This window comes from Odontesthes bonariensis, chromosome 3 (assembly GCF_027942865.1).
Source record: "Odontesthes bonariensis isolate fOdoBon6 chromosome 3, fOdoBon6.hap1, whole genome shotgun sequence".
Taxonomy (NCBI): domain Eukaryota; kingdom Metazoa; phylum Chordata; class Actinopteri; order Atheriniformes; family Atherinopsidae; genus Odontesthes; species Odontesthes bonariensis.
In genome coordinates, this window is record NC_134508.1 from 39,699,194 (window position 1) to 39,723,957 (window position 24,764).

General features: G+C 40.9%; 1 protein-coding gene across 3 annotated transcripts in view; it reads left to right on the plus strand.

The window, feature by feature from the left end:
* Positions 1–1,278: 1,278 nt before the first annotated feature.
* mtss1 (MTSS I-BAR domain containing 1) overlaps positions 1,279–24,764 on the plus strand; it is a 65,946-nt gene continuing 42,460 nt past the window's right edge. For all 3 annotated transcript variants that reach the window (XM_075461812.1, XM_075461813.1, XM_075461814.1), the window contains exons 1-2: positions 1,279–2,131; positions 24,386–24,447. In XM_075461812.1, the coding sequence (XP_075317927.1) occupies positions 2,060–2,131; positions 24,386–24,447 (134 nt within the window). In that variant the 5' untranslated portion in view covers positions 1,279–2,059. The remainder of the gene's footprint in view (positions 2,132–24,385; positions 24,448–24,764) is intronic.

Below are 24,764 nucleotides of genomic sequence, written 5' to 3' on the forward strand. Positions count from 1 at the left end.
TCCTTACCTTTGTCTGCTTTTGCAAAATGTTTTATTTTACCTTCAGTGACTCCGCCCCGCCTAACTGCCGCGTCCTCAACGCACAACAACCCTCCACCATTCAAGAGACACGCAGGAGCATCAAGAGAGCACAACTCTGCGTAAACCGGAAGTAGAACGACCTCAAAAATAACAGTCCGAGCAAAGTAAACATTTCTTTTAGTGATTAGTTTAACAATTTAACATGAATAGAAATGAACTTATTTACTTATTTTAAGTTCAAACTAACAACAGTTATTTACAGATAAATACGTTACATAAAAATGATACATTAGATATAAAATAATGCTGCATTTTCACCAAAATATGAAGTGTTTACTGATCTTGATGTTGTTTAAATATACATAGTGATCCACCAGCTGCCGATCACAAACACTGATTGATAGACTGAAATATAAGCTATTTATTTCTAAGCTATTTATTTATTTCTAAATAAGATTTAGAAATAAATTCTTATCATATAGATATGCATTTGTATGTGTCGTACAATAATAACCCCTCACTTGGCTATTATCAGTATTTATAGATAATCCATTATATTCCATATCTAATAGATTGGGATTTTATTTAATGATATTTCTGTTATTTTTCATGTGCAGTGTGTTTCAGTTATTATTTTCCAGTACTGAGTGCTAGTCTTTACTCTTTTGTTGCTGTAACTTTTTGGAATTTCTCCTTGTTGGATGAATAAAGGTCTATCTTATCTTATCTCAATCCCTTTTAATCACATAAAGACCATAACAACAGATCTGTGGTCACCAGTGAACACAGTGTGAAGATGTTTGATAAAACACTGTTGTGCTTTGGTAAAGTGTATTCTTTTCAGGGCTCTTTGCAGGTCTTGAAATTTTGATTTTAGGAATAAAAGAAGTTAGTTTTTTATTATTGACTGTGGAAATTCGTGATTAGATCAACAATATCTACAAATAACAAAAAAAATCTTTGTCTGTAATGGTAGGTCATCATCATCGAACTTTATTTCAGACACACAGAAGTCCATTCATTTGAAGAGCAACAATAAAATAACAAAAAACACAATATCTCATCTCATAAAGTCTACAGTGATGTAGTTAATACAAGCACATATCTATCTATCTATCTATCTATCTATCTATCTATCTATCTATCTATCTATCTATCTATCTATCTATCTATCTATCTATCTATCTATCTATCGTTGGCTTTTACTTTGAAACACTGTACCGGATGTTTTCTTCGTCACTTCGCTTACCTTCACGCGGGGCTCCCGCACTCATTCACTTCAGGTTAGGACTCCTGTAGGAGTAACGTTCGGAAAACGGCCACCCGCTTCGTCAAAACTTGCAAGAAAACAGAGCGAAATCACTTGGATACACCTCTGGAGACACCGACTGAGGGTTTCAAATCCAAGCTGGACACCAGATAAGAGTTATTTGGACCAACCGATTGATCGCGGACTGTGCGCGCGCGTATGTTTGTGTTCGCGTTTGGACACACGCACGGTCACAGGTTGCTAACGGAGTTACTTAACCACTCACTCCAGCTAGCCAAGTTAGCAAGGAGCGGTTAGCTGTGCTTTCCGTTTACTGGGACTAAAACCAGCCAGAGGCCAGACTCTGAAACCTGACAGACGTTTTCCAGACAGTCTGCTGTATGATTCAGTCATGATGTGGTGTTTTTTGGGACGTTTATCAAGTTGGCCGGCGTTTAGCATCGGCTGACTACAGCCATACGTTAGTGCGAGCTGCTCCGATCTGGATTTTACTCCCGTGTGTGTTTTTCCTAGTTTTTTTTCCTCCTTTTCCACTGGTGTTTTTGGTCGTTTCTTTTAAAGTAGACTTTGCCCTCGGGGTGTTGTAACTAACCCCGCAGCCACCCACCCGCCGCCCCCTGCACTAAATAAAAAAAAAAAGCCTCTATTGATTCCTCTGTTGGAGTATTTAAAAACTCGCCTTGAAGTTTTTTGGGGGGAGGTAAGGAAAAAAAGAAAAAGTTTACGTGTTGGGAGGTTCAGGAGGATTTTTTTCCGAGCCTGTGGAAAATGGATGCGGGTATAGAGAAGGAATGCAGCGCCTTGGGAGGGCTCTTCCAGCTCATCATGAACGACATGAAGGTAAATAACATGTTCAATTTACTTGTTTGTTCCGTACTAATAATCTCCCTCGATTTCTCTCATCGCCTTTTATGCTTTTACGTTTGTATTTACAAAAGTTGATCTGCACGCTTTGCACCTTTAGACGCATTTTCCACTTTTTGGGATCATCTTTTTGCATCATTTTCCGGCCATTTGTCATCATAGTTTAGTATTTTATGTGCAGGCTCTTCTTGTAAAGATCACGGTTTATGTGCTTAATGACACAAAGGCGTTCATGGAGTTCCATTCATTCCTAATGGAGATTTCCTCTATTGCTTCACTTAACAATTACAGTCACCCGAATAAAATGTCCATGTTTGCATTTCCTCCTAACTTGATGGCTTTCATAATCTCATACTTCATGGACTGAGTCATAACGTGCTTACAAGCTGGAAACTATGCTTTAATAGGTCATAATCAACAAATCATGACAGCGGAGATGCGTATAAACATTGACATTTTGGTTACAAATAACTGGATGTTGAATATGAGGATGTGAGTGCTGGTGATGTTGATTGGGTAATGACTGAGCTGAGGTTAAAGCTGGAATTGGGCCATCTGAGAGGGTAACAGGGCTGGATGGGGGTGGATTTTACCAGCTGTGCGCTCTTTGATGTTTGTCAAGCGGCTGCCCTTTTCTGTCTGTCTGTCAGTGTTTCACTGCTCTCAGATGTTCATCGTTAGCAGCTCTCTTTTCGAGTTGCATCTTTTTTCCTTCTTCTTTTTGACCAAAACAACCAGCAGAGACTGGTGCTGTTGGGGTTGTTTGGGGGAAATATCTGTGCTAACTGGAGACTGACTGACTCCTTTTACTGGACAGTTTTATCGCTTTTCAGAAAAGATTCAGATGAATTCATTTTCTTGGAAAATCTTCTCTAAAATCACAAAAAAACAGTTGAAAGGCTCCTGGTTTTGCTACTATCAGTTTTTATTGAATGTGTCCTTTTATAATCTAAGCTATCAGTGCTGTTTGCTGCCTGAAATGTTCATTATTGGAGAGATTATAGTGCTTATTGACATGCTTTCTGGAAAACGGTGTACACTGCATTACAGTCAAAATACCTCAGTAATGAGATGTGTTAGTTTGCTTCCACCAAACTCACTGTAATCTTCGTGTTTGTCACCTGTCTATAAGACTTACACAAGATTTAATCATTTGTATAAAAGTGATGAAATATTAGTTGCTATTTTCATTCATTATGATATTACCAGGTGTTAAAAGAGCGGCGCTATCACTGCAGAGCTTCAAGTTGCCCACAGATTAAAATAATCAAGCTTATTAGAGTCAGTGTTTGTGTCGTTAACCACAGTTCCCAGGGAACATGTCATCAAAGTGGTGCTGTACTGGGATGAGCACAGACATTAGGGAATGGGCTGACGTAAAGACTCGAAATGTTCTTCTGAAACAAAGAGTTACTGACCTATATGTGAGGCAGTAAAGGGGAAGTGATGCCGAAGTTTTTCAAACGTGGGTACACCCCCTTAAACGAGCCAATTAAAGTGTTTTCCAAAGCTCATGAAACCCGGACTAACACAGCCAGATAATGCAGCTGATCATTGAATCACTCCTGCATGTATTCACTCAGATGGGCCATCTTTTTGTAAACATGGTAAAGCTAAAGTGTGTTTATATGCAGCCAAAACTCCCAAGAAAAGCCGCATTCATACACAAGTGTTTGTATTTATTTATTCAGACTGAAATTCATTTGTGGTCACATGAAATGTTTTCACACTGCGTTCTGATAAAACCCTGATTTAATAGCTGGAGCATCATCTGGCAAACTCACCATTCAATTACCGGTACCTGAAAGATGGCGTCTGTGCAGTAAATTCGGTTAGCCCATACTTACATGCACAATGATTTCCCGCAGAGAAAGTTAGATGCAACGAATGTCTTGAACAATTTCAGTGCCTCAAATTCAGTGTGGGATTGTGGTTATTGCACATATTTTTCACTACATCCTACAAATGCTTCGAGCTCCACTTCCGCTGCAGCATCTCGGTAAAGTATGAGCGGACATAAATTATGAAGGCACCAGACTGGTCATAAGCCACTTTCGGACTGTAGGAACCTTTGGCAGTTCTTATAACCTTTTAATCCACGGGGCCGTTTTCTCCCGCATTCGGACATACAGGAACTCGGGACCATCTCCCTCAGTTCCTATAACCCTTTCAGCTCCTTCTCCGAGGCTGGGTCTTTTCAGGGTTCTATAGGAACACATCTGCCGGAGGTGTTTGGTGGTCGGTAGCTACGCCCCTTGTCATGCAGTCACGGCTGAAATTTTTCCTCATACGACACAGACACAACGGCGCGTGTTTAATAAGTTAAACTTACACGTTGTCTCCTTTGCCTGCGATACTCTGCTCTCCTTTCTTCCTTCATGAAATGAAAAAGTATCGCCTTCGCTCGATCCTTCGTCTCCTGACTCTCTCTGTGAGCTCTTCCAGCCTCGATATTAGACGCCTGATGTGATCGTCCATGATTAATATCACCATCATGCAGACCATGAACACAGTGGCCTCCTAGCTCTCCATATTAGCTTCTTTGTGGTGTTTTTTCTTCTCTCCTTACTTTTACCGGGTTTTGTTTTGTTGTTGAATGTGGCGCTAAAGTAACACGTCACTGACGCAGACGGCTGCGCGCGGCGCATTAGTCCCGACCTGGTCCCGACTTATGTGCGAATGCAGACTGAAACAGTTCCGCTGGGGAAGGACAGTTATCAGAACGAAATTCGAGGAGGACCGTTCTTATAACTGCGTTCTTAGAACGGCTCTGTCCGAAAGCGGCTATAGTTGGCTTTGGGTGCTAGCTTTGTTGTGTATATGAAGCTACGAGGTGCAGTTGGGGATAAATGAAGTGGAAGAAATTAGTTTCCTGTTGGTGTGGCAGCAGATAAACCCCTCGCAGAGCGGCTGCTGCATGATCTCGGCTGCTGCATGATCTCGGCTGCTGCATGATCCCGGCTACGACTAGGGGTGCGCGATCTGACGATATAAAATCGTGACTGGCGAGGATGACTGGAGAATCGCAGGCGATCTACCAAATTAGAGAAACCGTATAGATCGCCTTTGCCAATCAGCGCAACGATTTATTTTTTTCTTTAATGCTGGTTCCCGCCGATGCGGCAGACGTAGGGCGTCCTTAACCTAACCGACCAATCATAGCTAACTGTGCGTCATGACACTTTCTTACGCGCCTCCATGTTGTGTTTGTAAATACTTAGAAAACGCATGGACAGCCATGGCTGAAAGCCAAGCAGACGAGCTGGTGAAGAAGAGGAAATCCACCTCTGTAATTTGAAATTGGTTCGGGTTTTCTTCTACCCTAACCCACTGCTGCTGGTCCACATCAGGAATGGGAACAGCAGCAGCGGCACCATCCACGGCACATCCATAGCGGCGCACGGGAGAAACTCACGGCCAGCAGCAGCACTCTGGGTCGGATGAGGAAACCGCTAGCTCGTAAGCTAACTACGGTGCAAGAGAAAAGGGATGCACCGCGACCGTGACAAACATTACACAGTTGAAAAGTATTCCTTTAGGGTGCTCTGGTGATGGCAGTGCGTGACTGTGGCTGCAGTAAATGAACATGCAGCTTTGCTCATCTGTTGCTAAATGGCATCATGAGGTGGAGTCAAGTCGTCATCAGTGGTTCGTTTTTCTATTTCCGGTTGCTTCACTCACTGTGTCAGATGTCATCAATTAGATCATTATTTTTCATCTTGAATTGGGTTACAGTTGAATTACAATGTGTTGATTGCCAAATTCTTTCTTTTACTCCTTAGCTCTTCTGTGGTTCAGCATGTCGACTTAACTCTACTGTAATTGGTCTTTTTTTTTTTTTGGATGGAAGATCGTGATGAAAAAATCGAAATCGTGATTTTATGCAAAAAAATCGTGATACAACATTTTTTCCATATCGCCCACCCCTAGCTACAACTGAACGTGTAAATTACATTTACAAGTCATTATAGATGTAAACAATTTACTTGGAACGGGGGGGGGGGCTGTTAGAGCAATAACGAAGCTGTTTAAGAGCTGTAACACTTTTTACATTATTAACTATTTACATTAACAACCAGTAGGTGTCGCAATTCAATGTTATCAATGCCGTCCTTTAATGTCTGAGCCTGGCAAAGCATTATTACTTCGGTTTAAAAAAAATAAAATATTTTTTTTTGTTTTTGCGAACGTTGGCAAGGCGGCAGTGCGAGTGTGCTAAGGCGGCCGCCTTGACTATAATGCGCTGCGGGAAACACTGCAGTCAAAAGCCAGATGTTAAAGGGTAATAATGGGTTTTTTGACCAATACAAAAGGCTTAAAAAGTTGGTTAGGGTGTTTTTATAGCCAATGATGTGATGATCGTTTTGTTCTGGCAACACAGCTCTGACCTGTTGGAGCAAGAAAACTTAGGTGCTGTTTACACATACCCGGGTATTTTGATAAACGCATATTTTCTAACCTTCGTTTGCAAAAATAACTAGGTGCACACATCCCCGTTTTTAAAAAAAAAAAACACGTCTACATTGATCAGCATAAATACGCTATCAAGAGCTGTTAAATTACGCCAAGCCTGACGGTGGCAGTGTTAGAACAATGAGAATTCCACACAAGCCAATCAGAAGCCTAATAGAGAACCGCTGACAGGAAGAACTTCCAGATCCTTTTCAAGAAGAAAGTATGGCGCCAGGCTCATGTGTGTGGACTGACAGCGAGACTGAGTTACTTTTAAACGTTGCGCTGGACTATAAAACTGCTAAAGCCCTGAAAATTGTATGACTGTAATTTTCAAAATCACACAAGAGAGTATAGCTCTCAACAACAGAAATGCTGCTAGTACCTCCATGCTTTCCAGATAAACAATGGACGGAGAGAATGGCGTTTTCACGCTAGCATCCTGCCAACATGGCGGATAGGGGCGGGGCTCTGTACTATGACGACAACTCCTCATTCTCAATTGCCCAAAACTCCGTTTTTGTCTCTTTCAACCAGTTTATACACAAACGCTAAACTGAGTTTTTAAAAAATCTCCACTTTTGCCAGAGTTTTTTTATGCTTCGTTTTCGGAGGAAAAAACTCCGTTTGTGTATAAACGAAAGGCACAAACGAAGGGAAAGGTCTTCGTTTATCAAAATACCCGGGTATGTGTAAACAGCACCTTAACCTCAAGGGCTGCTCCATGGGAGGCTTCCATGAATCAGATGTTCTGAGCATGGAGAATAAGGTGCTGTTTACACATACCCGGGTATTTTGATAAACGCATATTTTCTAACCTTCGTTTTCAAAAAAAACTTGGTGCACACAGCCCCGTTTTTAAAAAAAACCACGTCTACATTGATACGCATAAATACGCTATCAGGAGCTGTTAAATTACGCCAAGCCTGACGGTGGTATGGCCGGGCTCTGTCTGCCAACAGAAGCTCCGCAATTGCTGCTCTCCACGCCGTAATGCGCCTTTGTTGTTCAATACATTGTATGACTGTAATTTTCAAAATCACACAAGCGAGTATAGCTCTCAACAACAGAAATGCTGCTAGTACCTCCATGCTTGCCAGATAGGGGCGGGGCTCTGTACTATGACGACAACTCCGCATTCCATTCTGAAAACTCCGTTTTTGTCTCTTTCAACCAGTTTACACACAAAGGCTAAACTGAGTTTTTAAAAAATCTCCACTTTTGCCGGAGTTTTTTTTTAGCTTCGTTTTCGGAGGAAAAAACTCCGTTTGTGTATAAACGAAAGGCACAAACGAAGGGAAAGGTCTTCGTTTTTCAAAATACCCGGGTATGTGTAAACAGCACCTAAGTCATCACCTCCAGGTGTTTCTAAGCAGTTTTTACAGAGAAGTGTGATTGCTGTCACGTAGAAGGTGTGGTGCTGTTTGCTTGGTCTGTAACACTGTGAGAGTGACATACTGTGAGAGTATGCCAGGTCACCAATATTTACTTGAATGATTGCATAAAAGGATTAACGAATTTTACCTGCTTGAACAATTGCGGCCTTTTTTAAAATATCCTCTGATAATTGGTAAATGCCTGAGGGAGCGCAGGGGTTTGTCAGGGAGGTACTGATAAACCACAGATGATGATTCAGTCTTCAGAAAAAACAGAATATTGTGTAAGAGTGGATCCTCTAATGACTCACAGGAGTCGTGGTTGCAATTCTGTAAATTATTTTTGATGTCCGGGTCCAAAAAACCCGCTTGGTTGGTGTCGGGTGAAACTGTATGCTACCTGAGAGGCTACCGGTCAGAGCTCTGTAAGATGGAGAATCCAAGGAAAATGTGGGTGTTCTCATATTCAGAAGTTAACACATTTTGCATGCAGCGTGATGGAACTTGCAGACATCCTGTAGTGAGAACAGTGAGCAGCACACATGAGTCACCTCTGCTGTCAGATAACAAGGAAGAGGGATGGTTTGGTGGATTGTGTGTGTGAAATGAGCTGTGTGTGAGTTTCAGAGCTTGTGGCATCATATCCTGGTATTTAACCAGCATGGCACAGAACCAATAGGGGCACTCCTGCCATCTGCTGCGTGGACACACACACACAGAAGTCATGTCTAATTAAGTAGAGAGTTGCTGTTCAGATAAAAGTCTCCTCAGGGCACCATAACATGCCATTAAAGAGCTCACACTCTTTAATAAGCAAAGAGACATGAGGGCGCAGAGGCTTGTCGCTGATTGTAGGTCATTTTGTAAACTTAACAGAACTGCCTTTTATAGTCAAGGAGATGATTTTAACACTGACATTAAAGCCATATGTGGTAGTTATCTTCTGATACCCTGGATTTTTATTTTCTGGAGATATTACTTAAAGGGATAGTTCGCCTCTTTTGACATGAAGCTGTATGACATCCCATATTAGCAATATCATTTATGAACATTGACTTACCCCTGCTGTGTATTGTGAGCCGAGTTCCAGCCTCGTTTTGGCGTTGACGAAGGTAGTCCGGCTAGTTTGCTAGGGTCACGAAAATAAAGCGTCTTGCTTCTCAAAACAATATGCGTTCCAAAGAGTAATACATTTGCATCACAAAATCGTCCCTCCAGAAAAAGTCAGACCTCACATCGCTTGGCGCTATTTTTGCCTCCCTTGATATCAATGCGTTCAGCCACCTAGCGATAGCTGCACCTGTTACGGTGTTTACTGCTCGAAAGCAAGGGACTGCTCAGTCTGCTCTTCGGTCTGCATAGTTTACACAGCCCGTAGTGACAAAGGTAGAGAGAAATAGCGCCAAGCGATTGTGAGGTGTGACTTTTTCTGGAGGGACGATTTTGTGATGCAAATGTATTACTCTTTTGAACGCATATTGTTTTGAGAAGCGAGGCACTTTATTTTCGGGACCCTAGCAAACTAGCTGGACTACCTTCGTCAAAGCCAAAACGAGGCTGGAACTCGGCTCACAGGACGCAGCAGGGGGTAAGTCAATGTTCATAAATGATATTGCTAATCTGGGATGTCATACAGCTTCATGTCAAAAGAGGCAAACTATCCCTTTAATGCAGACCAAGAGGGACGACTGAAAGCACAACACCAACGTCCAAGGTCTGAAGAAAAATACACTTTAAAAGTCACACGAACTGCAGCTTCAATGCATGAACTGTAACGTGGACACACATGTAACCGCTATGGAGAAGATGAGATGATACTAACATTGCTTCATTACTGTAGCTAAAAGCAGGGATTGTTGTCAGCTTCATGAAGGTGCGTAAGTCAAACTTTGCCGTGAACATGCAGTGTAACCGAGTGTCTCTGCAGCCATTTTTATCAAGAGCCCATTCTGTGCTGCAAACAGCCTGTGTGCTTGAATGAAATATATAGGCTAAGCATTGGTCTGAAACACGCTGGAGATATATAGGCTAAGCATTGGTCTGAAACACGCTGGAGATATATAGGCTAAGCATTGGTCTGAAACACGCTGGAGGCATGCTGGTCTGGTGAAAGGTGTTATTATTGGAGGTTATTCATGTAATTTTTAGCTTTAATTCATGACCAGGAGATCTCACCTGCTGTCAGAGCTGCAGTCAAATTTGTGATTGTAATGATGCTGCATCCTGTGGCTCAAACTGTAAGCTTGTTACTGTCACTTCAGACTGTGACATGAGACGTAAAACCAGATCATTCTGTTGGTATTCCGCTTACCCGGCTCCATATTTTTGTCCCTGCATTCTGTAAATGACTACTGTGGTGTGGTCAGCAGTGTGACAGACCTTCTGCTGACTGTTGGTTAAGCCTCAACGTTGTTCCTTCCTCTCCATGCTCCTACACTGTCTTGTCTTTATGCAGCACAACTCCAATACTTAGTTTTTTCCTGGGATGCAGATTTTGGTTTCCACTGGTCAGACAGCTGCAGTTCAGAATATCCAAGTTAAAGTACCTTAAAGGTGGGGTATGAGATCTTGGAAAAACGGTTCCTGCAAGCTATATTTTTGAAAATACACAACCTTGCTTCTCCCTTCAGCCCACCCCTCGAAACCACGCCTTCAAAACACATGAACGAGTCACGAGTCTGTGAACGCGCAGGGGGGAGGGGTGAGGGGGGCTGATTGTTGATTGGCATGTCAGAATCCAATAGAAGTAACTCTCATCATTACTTCTATTGGTCAGACATTTCCTCTTGCTACACCCTCTACAATGGACTAAAATATAATTTTTTTTTCCAAACATTCTCTTTTAGTGGGTGCAATGGGGTCATGAGGAGGTTTTCAGACAATATGATAAAAAAATGCTCCAGAAAACATCTCATACCCCACCTTTAACTTAGCTGTCTGAGCAGGTAATTTTTTAAACCAAAAGCTGTGTCGCGTTAGAGTTTTCAAGTGGCTCAGAGTTTGGTTTGTACCCAAGGTGATAGTTTAATTGAATATACTCTTGTTTACAGTCTGTGGGTGCAGATGAATTGGTTATCAGACATTTTGATACGAAAATACATCACAGCTCAGATGAAAATCCAGCCTGCGGCAGCTTCATGGGCCCTTTCAGTTCTTCTGGAGAGAGGGCTTATTGATTTCTGTCTAAGCTATATTAGGAGTGACATTATGAGATATCGACCTTCCACACTCCTTCATCTCTACTTGCACCTATCCCTCCATCCTGATATGCTGAGTATGCTCCTTCACTCTCACCTCCAAGCTCTTATTTGTTTACCTCCATCCATCACATTCCGACTCCTGTCTTTTTTTGCTCTTTCGCTCCTTAAATACTTGGTGTTTTTTCCCTTTAAAACTCCATCTTTCGTGTTTAATGTATTTGTGGGAAGAATTTGATTGATATTTGAGTATTTGGTTTATAGACTTTAACCACTGCAAATGTTTTGGCGTGTCAGGGCAAGCGTACCTCATAAAAGTATAAACTGAGCTAGTTGAAGGATCCTTGCTCTCACTGCTGTGTTTTACAGAGATACTTAAAGATGAAATCCTTCAACAGCTGAAATGTACAAAGCTCCTTTAGAAGCTATACCTCCCAAATTTATGACAACTGCAGAATCGGACCAAAAGAGAAACGCAGTGTGAGAATAGGTGCTCTTTTTTCTTGAATGATGCAAGGACAACATTTCTGATAGGAAAGTATGCCAAACGAACATCCAAAACACAACAAAGTTAAAGTTTGATTTTGTTTTTGCAAAACTATGATACCAAACGGAGGAATGTAGGATTGCAACTAAGCTAACGAGGTCAGTTAAGTTGCCAAACAATCCCACTGTGACAGAAAGGGTTTGTTTTTTTGGCCACCATGGCTACAAAACTCAAACATTGTACAAATAAATGTTGTGATACAGAGCAAACAGTAAGTGTAACACAACCGGGAGACAAAAGCTTCCTTTCTGTGTTTTCCAAAGCTTCCTCTCTCTGGGCTTCGCTCCATCTCCGACCTGGATAAGGTCCGACATCACGGTGAATTGATATTCCTGATTAGAACAGCAGGGTTAATCACTCAAGCCATGTGGATAATAAGGAAAAGTGGAATGGTCTGCCACGTTCTCCACAAGCTTGGACTCTTTCTGCTTAAGGATGAGGAACTGTGTTCAGAAAATCCTCAGAATTCATCGTTAAATGGTTTCGGTACTCAGGGCTGTTCTGTGCCCTTTATCTCTTATCTGGCATAAATGCCCACTTTTCCTGGTTGGCTGGAATTTTGTTGTGTTGATCAACAACTCAAGCCTTGTTTTTCCCGTTTACACTGGATTTTTATCTTTCAGTTGACAGTAACAGATTGCGAGGAGAAACTAAATTAGACAAAAATGGAATCGCATTAGACTTGCCGAGTCAACCTTTGAGGGAACTGAGCGTTTAACATAATTATTCTCACCTCTGCTTTTCATGCTATGACAAGTAGAAATGTAAGAAAGTCTGTTGTTAAATCTTGCTAGCTTGACTCTAAAGGAAAATGTCACTCCGATTACAGTCGACCTGCCCTCATCTCCCCGGAGGTTTTCAAGTGACAACTTGCATATGTGTTGTCACGATTTTATACATGAATCTTGTGCGTGCATGTCTGTGTGCGTGTCTTATCTGTCCTGCGGTGTATTCTGAAGGTGAACTGTTAATAAGAAAGCAGCTGTGGTGTGTGTGGAATAACAAATGGCTTTCCACAGTGAGCCAGACACACACAACACACACACAGACCTAATTACACACTAGATCTAGAGGCCATAATGCAATGTAATGTCTCATCACTGATATGATACGGTGTAGTTCCTGATAGTTTGTGTGGGAGTGGCTGACTGCAGAGAGCATTCATTCCTTACAGGCAAATAGGCAAGTTCAGGTGAATGTGGGTGTGGACACGCTCAGAATTTTCACATTTTTCTGCAGAACTGGTGAAACGTAAAGAAATACGTCTCATGGAAATTCACATATCAATGTAAAGTGTGTCATTTCAGGGTGTCGATGCTGTTTGGAAAGCAGGGGGGAAATGAGGGCAGAAACAGGGGGTGAGTTGCTGCTCTCAAATTGGATGTTACAAAACAGCAGTTTTGTCAGTAAAATATCTTCGAGATGGGATGTCGTATCCTGGCTCAAAGTGCAAAGCCCTGGTTCTCAAGGACTGAATACGGTCGCAAATCCTTCGCAGTAAAAGTTGAAGTGGACTTTTTATTTTACTTCGCCCTTTTCCGAGTCAGGGGGAAACTTTGACGCCTCTTGTTCGATGGTCTCTTGGCGGGTTTTCTTCCGCCTCCGGGTAGATCGCGTAACACGATTTCTGATATTTGTCGTCGTGTTTCCACAATATTTCAGTTTAGTTTTACACAGCTTGCAGACAGAGTGGCTTTTGTCCAAGTCATTTTTACCTTCAAAATCATAGAAGCTGATGTGCTTTTTGTGCAGAGGGTGCTCGGAGGCGAATTTCTCGCCTGCTTCCAAGTTCCACCTTTTTGTATCAAAGTCAAGTTTTTATCGCTGTAAATGCAATATGATGCAGAATGGACCACGTCTAAAGATAGATTTTACCCCCCAGTTCACTATATATGTTGTGATGCATTTTAATTCAAACTTGCAAGAAACTGATGAAGATGGTTGATGGGAAATATTAGGCTAAAGATTTTAATGGTGATCCCTAAGCTATCTGGGCTGATCTCAGTATGTGTTAATATCTTGGTTTTGGTAAGAATAGGCAAGGCAAGGCAAGTTTATTTGCACAATATAACAACAAGGTGATTCAAAGTGCTTTACAGATTCATTTAAACAGTAGAAATAAAAAGCATGAATAAAAGGCATGTTGCCGCGCTACACTCAAGGCATACAGAATAAAACAATCAGATTATACTTTGACCCTTTTCACGCAGCCATTATGCTATATTGGCACGATCCTCGTTAAACTGCCATTGTTCAGAGATTGTATGGAGTGTGGAAATACTTATGAGCAATCCAGCTCATGAATCGGGAACACTGCATGTAAACTATTTAAGTAAGTTGAAGGGATCAGCACGCTGAAAGGATGTAGGCGATGAGGTCGCACGGATGAGTGCAGCTTAACAGAGGGTGTGGATTTGTCTCACTCACGCTCAAACCTCTGTATTATTGCATACCGATAAGGGTTCAGTTTTTCTAAGTGGAATGTCTTGCAAGCAGTTCAACGGTAAATCAATTTTTTTTTGAGCTTTTAAATTCAACTGTATATCTAAAAAAGTGAGAATTCTTCAAGGTATTAAATGCAAGGAAGAAATATTTGAACAATTTTGATAGCGCATGCTCTTTTGTGAAAGTGTTATTCACAGTTTACCGAAATACAGAAATAATGAGGAGAAACAGAAATAGAAAAGTCACATATAGATCAGCTGCCGTTTAGTTCCTCTTCTCCACATCAACAGGAACACATGGTAGCAGTTTAAAGAAGACAAAGATGATGAAATGAGAAAGAAAAAGAATATAAAATCACATTCTTCTTAATTTCAGACCGTAAGATTGCTTTTAGAAATATTCACTGAGTGAAGCGTATTACATGAATTCAGGGATTGGGAACTTAAAGATGCCACAGCTTCATTAACTATCTGCTTTAATTCTCGCTGTTCCTTCACATGAAAACTGCATAGAAAACACTGCTGTCAGCGTTCCAGATGTAGACACCTTGGATCTATTGAATAAGTGGCCCCCACTTTGCTCTTTGAAACAGATTTGCTGTATAATTCTGTTGTATTCATTAAGGCTCCCCGATCATAGCCACACAGACACATCTCAGATGATAAAACTGGGGGAATATAGAAAGTGAAAGACTCCCTCTCTGTCATGCATGTGACAAAAAACCTGTTGCTAAGATAAGATAATGGTTTTGGGCTGAACAGCTGTTATAAAGCATACATTTAGTCCTCTTTTTAATGCTCTCCACCTTTGGTCTGTCAGTTTGGACTGGAGGGAGTAAATTTGTCAAAATTCCTGCGTGTATAATTTAGAAAAATCTAAATAGATGAGTCATAACAATGTTTTCACAAGTAAAGAACTAGTTGAATGTAAGAATAGTCGTGTTTGCTTCCTTAGGAAAGTAATTTATATCTACAAAGTGACAGGGTACTCTTTTGCATGTGGCACCGCCATGTGTCTACAGAAAGGACAAACCAAACAGTGGCTCTGCAGAGGGCCTTTCATGTTTTCAGCAGCCATTGTAGTTTCTCTCTAAATGTTTGAAAAGCACAGGGTGAGGCAGAGGTGTTTGGTTAGTCGAAATTTTCCCAGTGGATGTTACCAAACCCCACAGACTGTTAGTTTTAGTGAGATTCATGCTTCGTGCTCTTGTGATTCTTCTTTTGTGCATTTAATGATACATCACTAAAAAGTCTGCTTTGCCAGTGTGGCTTTATCTCTGTCAGTCTGATGTTGGAGAGAAAAGACCGACAGCCCAGCCATGCCTCCTGAAGTCAGCCTGCTGCTGTGGAGAGGAAGAGGAGGAGGAGGAGGAGGAGGAGGAGGAGGATAATTTATTGACTGAGCCCTCCTTGTCCCCATCAGCCTCACTGAGGGCTGCATGGCCGCAGTTTACACCACAAGATCTTAGTATGGAAATCAGCTGATTCAGCCTGGAAGCCAGGAGAGCTGAAATGTGACTCCAACGATTGTGAGCAACCTGAATTATTTCAGCGATCACATGCAGATGTGCTGAAGCGGAGTGGTTCATAGGAGCTCCCCTCGCATAGTGATGGAGTGAACAAAAACAAAGCTTTTTGTAATAGTTGCGGTAATGAAGAAAGAAAAGGTTGTTGGTTATGTAAGTACTTGGAATGTGGGATAAAAGGGATGGGAAATCCTCTGTCTTTTTAACTTAGGCATCCCCTCCAGGCATTCGGTACACCCTTTAAACCTCATCTGTGTTCATCATGAAAACAGTTGCTCCGACTTCATATGTAACTCTATACCCTTTTGTCTCATTTATTGTGCTCGAAAATATTCAAATCAGTCCAACATCTATTCTATCTCTTCGGCTCCTCTGTCTGCAGCTGGACTCTTTGGTTTGACTAGAAAGAAAGCCGATATGTCACTAATGTTGGATAAACCTTGTTCTTTCTCACCATCAGGTCCAACAGGATTGGTTCTTCAGGTCTATTATAGCTGTGGCTGCCTGAACCTGCATGGTGAAAATACCGGGGGGGGGGGGGGGGGGTGCCTTTATTAAAAACACTATTTAGCAGGTAAAGGATCACACAGTTTGCTGTGGAACACACGGTGTGCCGTGGGCAAACCATTAACCTGGTGTTGACGCTACTTTCCCTTCTCCCTCCTTTTTTTTTTTCTTTTTGGACCAACCAGTGATGCTCAAACACGATCCTAAACAAACCCTCAGCCTGCTGTTTAAACAGTCCCGACCTCTCCACCTCCAATGCTCTTTTGTTGCTTCACCACAGTTCCTAAAATGTGGTGACTTTGAGTCATAATGACCAGAGCAGTGGATAACATGGCTCGCGTGTCTTTGAATGTGTATTTTTTGACACTTAATCAATATTAGAATTACTTCTAAACTTCAGTAGTGCTTTGTTGTGGAGAATAACTCCAGGTTTAAGTCAGGCTACAGATCCTGCTGGTAAATATTGTGTGAGTTTACAGAGCCTGATGTTTCTGCGGCATATAGGTGATAGCCATGAACACACACACTCACTACAACTACTCCCAGCCCCTCATCTATAATCTACACCTAAAAAAAGAGATTTTGTGGTTGACGTTTTGTGTTTGAAGTCCTGATATTAATATTTCTTCATATTTAACATCCTGCAGCTGCAATTACTCAATATTTTAGTACAATCAACCACCAAATCCCAGGGAAAATATGCCTAAATCTGCTCAACAGAGCACCCAGTGTGGATCAGTCTGTCACTAAGTGTATTAAATCTGGAATTTCCTCCTGTTTGAGTAGCATCTACATAGACCCAGGAAGTCTCTCTGTTTATTTTATGAATCAAACTTTGCAGATGGAGCTGTTTCCAAACATAATTTATCATGACATCTGGAAAGTTTTGGGCTTTTCATGGGATTTATTTACATTAAGAATGCTCATTAAAACATACTCATAAAATAAAATGGATAAATGATTCATATATATGTGGATGGAACTGATATCCTACACTAAGCCTAAATGTTGTTTTCACCTAATAAGAAAAGCATGAAACGGGTGGTAACTAAACAGTATTAGTCATCTTTTCTATTGTGAGGTTTCACTTTCAAACAGGTTTCAGTGGAATCTACACTGTCACATTGTTTCGACACCTGATTATTTATGATAAGATCTGTATCGGTAGTCCCACGTGTGTGAAGCTTGTATCTTTCCACTCCATGGACCAGTTAATTAGAAACGGAGGATAAAACGAGGGCTCAATTTTAGTCGTGTACGCTCTTTCGAAAACAAGCTCCAATTCGGCCACTTGTGACACTGAAGGTTCTTATCAGATCAACATCTGCAGTCCCAGCATATTCTTATCTGTTTGACTGCTCCACAGTGAAAGTTTGAGCAGTGTGGTAAGTATACTTCTTTGAGTATGCACAGGTCATAGGTAACTGCAGTTTGGATTGAGAAGCTCTTAGAGAAGCTGACAGAAACATAACTGAGGTTCAACTCTAAAACCTATTCACTGGAATTTACTTTCAATGAAAGATACTTTGCGCTGTCAATAAAACTCTGCTCCAAACAGTTCCCACTTTATCTAGAAGGTACAACACAAACAGCATTTATGTGGCAATGATCTGCACGCATGGCTGTACATGCTAAATGAATACTGACAGCAGCCGTGTGCATATACATACTCACCAGTAGTCATGTTCAAACCTGTTTTAAATCCTGAAATCATTTTCCGGCTGTTTTACGACAGACGCCAGCGTACATATTTACATCAGCAGCGATGGGAGAAGCACATGGATGTTTTTCAGCCCTTCAGGGGAGATGTTAGCTGCCGCTGGCCACAGATGCAGTAAGGAACACAGTTTCTAGTAAATGCTAAACTCAAAGCTACGTCACCCCTTTTCGTGCATTCATGGCTGGATTTATAGAGTCTTTTATTTTTTACAATTATTGTCCCCATAGTCAGTTTTTTTTAAATTGCTTTTCCCCCTTTTTTTTCCCCCTTATTGGCGCTGGTTTACGGTCTCCCTTACCCTACCTGTTCTGACTCCTGGTGTTATCTTGGGCTCCATTATAAATACTGCATTGTGGAGGATGCTACAATGGAAATGGAGCTTGGCAACTACGGTCACGGTCCAGAGCATCGTGGGGCAGCACCGCCGTATAGTGAAACCACAGTTTAAAGATAAAGTGACTGAAGGTTGCTGCTCTTCATGCTGCAAACACCGCTGTGTCAGTGTGCCTTTCCTACACACAAGCTGAGAGATATTTTTAACTACCTTGAGTGTGGTTTAAGCCTCTAAACAAGGCACAAGTCCATTAGCTTTAATGCCAGCTAAAGCTTACTTTAACACCGTAAGTAAGCTAAGAAAATTAAAAACCTCAACAGTCAAGTAAATGAAAACATCTGGAGCAAACTTTCCACCATCTTGGGATGCTGGAAATCATAGTACCTGTAAATCTTACGGATGATATCCCTGGAGTCTGCCTCCTGGAAGGGAAACTATTGAAAGATGGTGCGTTTTCTTATGTTTTTACCCTGTCAGATGTGTCATACATTCAGCAACAAACCTTAAAGATACTCTAGAAGAAGATTAACTTCTTCACACTTTAAAACAGAGTTCCCACAGGACAGTGGCCTTACCTCATACCCATCAGCCTTCACATTGTCTAACTCTACTGGCTTTGAAATGCATCTCTGGTGTTTTTTAGTGACACTATTAATGTACTTTTAGGTATTTTTGAATTTGGTCCAACTGTTGTGACAAGCTGCTTCGTCCCTTTGAGGTATTTAAATTGTGATGGACATTTTCTTTTATTGGTATTAACATTTCTCATTCTCACATATTGCATTTCCTTCTAAACATGTTCAAAAAGGAGGTGGAAGTATAAACTAATATATTCCTACCCATTACATGACTCAATTTAACAACTACTTTTACATTTTCCCAACTATTTACAGTAATTACACTTTCAAAACAGCAAAAGAACAGAACAAACAACAATATATACAACAATATTTCTGTATTTTTACAGTGTCATTACTGTCCTGGATTAAACGGGCGCTCTTCATCTTGATATTTATTTAAAATACTCTTTTAAAATGATTTATGTTTTTACTTTGCTTGCATTTATCTATTAGATTATTCCATAATTTTATCCCTGAAAATGAAACACACACATAATTCAGCTCCCCTATTTAAATATATTCCAAACAATTTCTTTATTTTATTTGGAAGTAAGTTATTTCTTGCTTTGAATATTATTTGTGCTTTTTTAAAACGAATCAGATCCTGAAGTTTTTACGGCTTTTGGTTCATTTGTGTTTTGTTTATATCCAGCGTTATTTATTAATCTGATGTTTTGTTTTTAATTGAGAAAATGTCTGCAGTATTTTACGCGCCACTTTTTTATTATTAAATGACACGATACGTGTTTATCAGTTGATGTAGCTGCATGCAGTCTGATCCGTAAATGTTAACTAGCACCGGCCTGTTGAGTTTGCAGTGAGGACTTTAATAGAAAAGTGATCAGAGTCGCTCATTCGGACAAGAAGCCAACACATTCGGCTGGATTGCTGCTCTGGAAGTGGCTTAAAATTCCCAACGACAGGTCTTGCGTGCTGACTGATGAATCACTAGCTTACGCTTACTGGTTGAATGCATAGTCGAATGAAAGACCTAAATAAGGTCGGTCTAGACTCTGGAAAGGTCAACAGGGAAGCGTTTTCACCTTCCTGAGGGCTCGCGTCCACCCTTCCCATGGCTCTGTATCCTTTCTTTCTGTCGGTCAGTAGAGCAAGTCAGAATTATGGTGGTAGGATTAGACACTGATAGCAGGTAACTACACACACACACCCACACAAAAAGTAACCGTATCCCTGGTAATGTTGTCAGGTTGATTTAGCAGATAGGATAACAGCTCTGTCTGTCCGCTATACATGGAGAGCTCAGGGTGTGTGAATGGTTTACTGTGTCTGCACGGGTGGAGCATGTAGACTATTTCCACTCAGTTTGAGTTTACGTAAAGTAAGGAAGCATGACCATTATTAGTTCCCAAAGCTTATCACAGATAAAATCAGCCAGTTATGAGGGAAGTGTTTGTCTCCTGTCCTTGAATTTTCTTTTTACCCACCAACAAACATACAGTATATACTGTTTAACCAGAGCTTCACTGACTAATTGACTAATTTGTGTGGCTCTGTAAAACCTTCATGCTCAGACTAACATCAGATGCCACCACCTTTTTTTTGTACAGTTTTTCGCCTGTAACAGCTGAAATTAAGTGGAGACATAAAAATAACCATCCAGCCAGATGGGAGTAGACAGCTGTTTTGATGGCAGCTGTTTAGGGAACACTTTAAAACCACCAGTGACCCCCGAGGGTCACTGGAACCTAATTTAGCAACCACTGCTCCAAAGCTCTTAGTATAAAAGCCTCAGTGGACCCTGATACACTTTGTCTGTGGTCTTTTTAGCTCTGCCTGCTGCTCAACCAGTACTGGGATGTTTTGTCTGCAGCTTACTGTGACATTCCTGGCAGCAACAACAAGTCTTGGGAGGATTTTTGGTTGAGGCGAGAAGTGGTGAAGGAACAAGAAGGGCCTTCCAAGAGCTACACATGTAATAATACAAGCAGGAGTTGCATACTAGGTTTGTACTCTGACATTCCTCTTCGGGGTGATGTTCAGTGTCCGCTCTGATGTAGAAAAAGCAGAAAGTTAAATTTATTCAGTGTTTCCCACAGATGTGAAGGCAATGTGGGGGGGGGAATAAAAATTCTTCAAAATAACTCCTTCGTTAATAATTGGTCACACAGAACTTTATTGTATTAACACATAAGAACCCAGACCCATTTCTACTTAAATGAAAATTAAGGGGGTTATAACACAGACTAAATACACCACATAGACCACATTTCAGATTTTTTTTTCCAAAATACCACCCCCCACTGTCAGAGATCTGTAATGTGACATATATGTCACATTGGGAGTTAAGAACCTGGATAATTTCTCCATCAAGGAAAATGATGGGGGACGTAAGGATGTGTGACACCTGTGTCACAGGTGTGTCTTATCTGCAGATTTTCACATCTTCATTGTAAACAAATTAATAACATAGCTAATTACACTGGTCGGACTGTTCAGCTGTTTCAGACTGATACCTCCGGTTCAGGCTGGTCCTCATCCTCAACACGCACGTTTCTTTTTCAATCGCGGAAAATATTTTTCAATACTCATCTGGATTGAAGCTGCAAACATTCAGTGTAAGAGTTTAAAAAAACTACTTTATTTGATTCACAGCTGCTAGTGTTTTGACCTCAACAACCCAACTACATTTTTTTTTTTTTACGGAGGGGAGGGGCTGTGTGTGAGTAGGCTATGCGAGAGAGACGCGAGGGACAGAGAGCCGGAGGGAGAGCAGGGAAAGGAAATGCAGCTTAACGAATATGAGTATTTTTTAAGTAGCGTTAAAAAAATAAAAAATAAAGAAACGCAATATGTGGCGGCCGGTGTTTAATCTGTGGCGCACCGCCACGAATTAGTCTGTGTGGGAAACACTGTTATTAGAGGGAAGTCGAGAGTGAGAGCCGAAGTCCCAAAAAGAACAGTAGAGGTGTAATGTTGGTCATAAATGTTTTTGTGTATCTCTGTCTTAGGGTCATGATTTGACCTCAAGCTGAGCTGAAGAAGCCTCTGCCTGAACACGCTCCGTTGTTTCAGCTCTCTGTTATTTAGAGGATGGGCAGTATCGTCCATTATGTCCATCAACTTGTGCAGATTTCTTCTCACAGAGCCCACTTTCTTAGTTAGTTTACTCAGTTTCTTTGAACAATATGAAAAGAAATTAGATGGTGTCTCATTGGCCGTAATTCTTGGAGTAAAATTCAAAGTGGTTGCACGGCAGTAAAATCGCTGTCCTCGCTGTTTATTTCACTGTTTTCTGCACATTAATCTTCTGGCAGATTGATACAGAAACATGCATCGTTTGCATGAGATGAGTTTTTGAAAGACTTCAGATACTTAGATCACTTAGTTCTACCATTTCATTTATTACTACTAACTGAAGCTCTGAATAACAGCTTTGCTACAAATGCTGTGAATTACACCCTTTTCAGTTTACCCTGATTGTACCTCATTAAGTTTACGTGTCAGCATATGTATGTTTTTTCATTCATCATGATGAAATACAGGATATTTTTCCTTTGCTCACTGAGATAAATAAAGCTTTAGAGAGCAGTCATTTTCCTGTTCATTCTTTTCATTCCTTTCCTGCTTCTATGTATCTCAGGTTCACTGTTAGTTATTCACTGGAGGCATTCATTCAATCACCTGCAGTATTTCATCACACAGTGCTAAATCCCTGCAGCCAGTAAACCTGTCAGTCACCTGCTGTGTGCATGTCTGGCTATCTGTGAGCCCGGGGCCGGCTAACAGCTTTAGCGGTGTGGAGCTAAGAGGCTAACGCTGTTGTGTTAGGGGTTAAATCGGTATTATCCTCTCTTCGGTGGACCAGCAGAGACTGAGGACACTCAGGGTGACTGGGTTCAGGAAAATAGATGGAGAGAAAGTGGGATTCAGGCCTCTGTTTCAACAGGGTTTTTCCTGCATTTTTAGATTCAGTAACCAGAACACCACACCAACAGCTGTTGGTCACAGATGCAACTCAAGGTCAGAGCCTTCAGCCCGATCCAGCCTCGGATTACATAATCAATCAGCCGCTGTTACAAAATGCAGATACGAGAGCAGCTTTTACCCCCTAGAAGTCGGCACCGGAGTATATTTTAATATCTGCCTGCAGGATATTGAAACCATCTTGTTATTTAGAGCTTCAAGGTCTACTTGATTAATCGGTTCATATAAATTGTTGGTTGGGTTTTTTTTTTTTTTTTTTTTTTTTTTTTTTTTTTTTTTTTTTTTAAATGTGCATATTGAAAGTGACGAAGAATGTGGGGTCCTTAGACGGATGTATGGAAGCAGTCATTACAACACCAAATGGGTGGTAATATCTTATGGAAAGAGTTAAACATACTTGTGGAAATAATGAGCTCAGAGTAAAAGATGCAGTATCACGGAGAATCAACTACAGCTGCATGACAGCGACATTGTGTTGCATGTATTAGGCCTAGCTCCTTTCTGTTAGTTTCCCCATGTTAATGATCAGCTCCAAGTTCCCAGCCTCTGCTCTAATGTGAAGTCAGACAAGCCAAAAATAACACAAGTCACTCAGCTGCTCATTGTTTTCCTGCAGTTTAGAGCTGTTGCTCAAAGAAAATTGGAGGTAGATCTATAATCCTCGTGTCCTCTGACATTCTGGTGCCCGATTGATTTGGTGATTAATGATTAGTCGGGACATAATTATAAATCGGGTGACGAATTCAAGGAAAAACCTGACTCCAGTGTTGGAGGGATTCGGTGGCTTTGTTATGCTGCTTGTCAGCTTAGATCAATAGGGGAGAAGATCACTGCAAATCAATGCAAAGTTGTTCTGAGTGGTCATCTTTATTCTTTGATAAAGCATTTATTTCTTGCTGAGATTGATCTCTTCCATGATGATGACAAAACACCAAAATGACTGGATATCATTGGGAGAAACAGTGTTTAGCAGCACTGCCCAGTGAAACTGTTCTGACTGCCATTTATAAAGTCACTTTATCATGTTTTTTGCTTTAACTTGTTAAACTTGTTGTTCACAACAACTGAACCAGTTAAATATAAAAACAAGTGAAAAATCGGATGCTCAATAAACCAAATATGAATGAGTTTTCTGTCTTTCAGTCAAGAGCCTCCACTTTCACTAACAATTTCTTTTTTCTTTTTCACCATTTCTGCATTTCTGAGTAGAAATTAGAATCAATCTGGTATTTATTTTGGTCTTCAACTCTTATAAAAGCTCCAGTGTTATAATTCTTATATCTGAACTCCTTATTAATGTTGCTGTGAAGTCCAAAAATTTCACTAATATTATTAATTAGCTGAGCAACATGACACTTACATCTAAGAGCAGCTGAGACGCACTATAGCTCTGCACAATTGTTGGTATGAAGTAAATGTTGTTGAGCTTTGGGACTGCCGGTTAAACTTGGGGATTCCCATCAGTTTGACACCTGTGATGCTTTACTCTACCCTGATATGACTTTTGTTTTGATTTGGTGCTGTATAAATAGAATAAAAATGATTTTCTTTCCCCCCTGCAGGCCAGTTATCCTACCTGGGAGGACTTTGTAACCAAAGGAGCCAAACTACAATCGCAGCTCAAGTAAGAATGCATTCAAACTCACTTGTCAAGGTTTATGACAAATCTGACAACGCTACATTTAAAGTGTTTTTTCTTGCCTTTAGTGTATTTTGTTTGAAAGTCAGCAGTCACATTGAATCCATGAAAGACATCTATGAGGTGCCACCAGGGACATAAATCAGAATTAACTTCCATATACACATGTGAAATTAAACTCTTCCACATACTATACTCAAAACCTTGCACAAACACTAGTGAAAAGCTCTCACATAAACTAGTGAAAACATTTACCTCTTATATAACCTACTCAAAAGCTCTCATACACACTACTGAAAAGC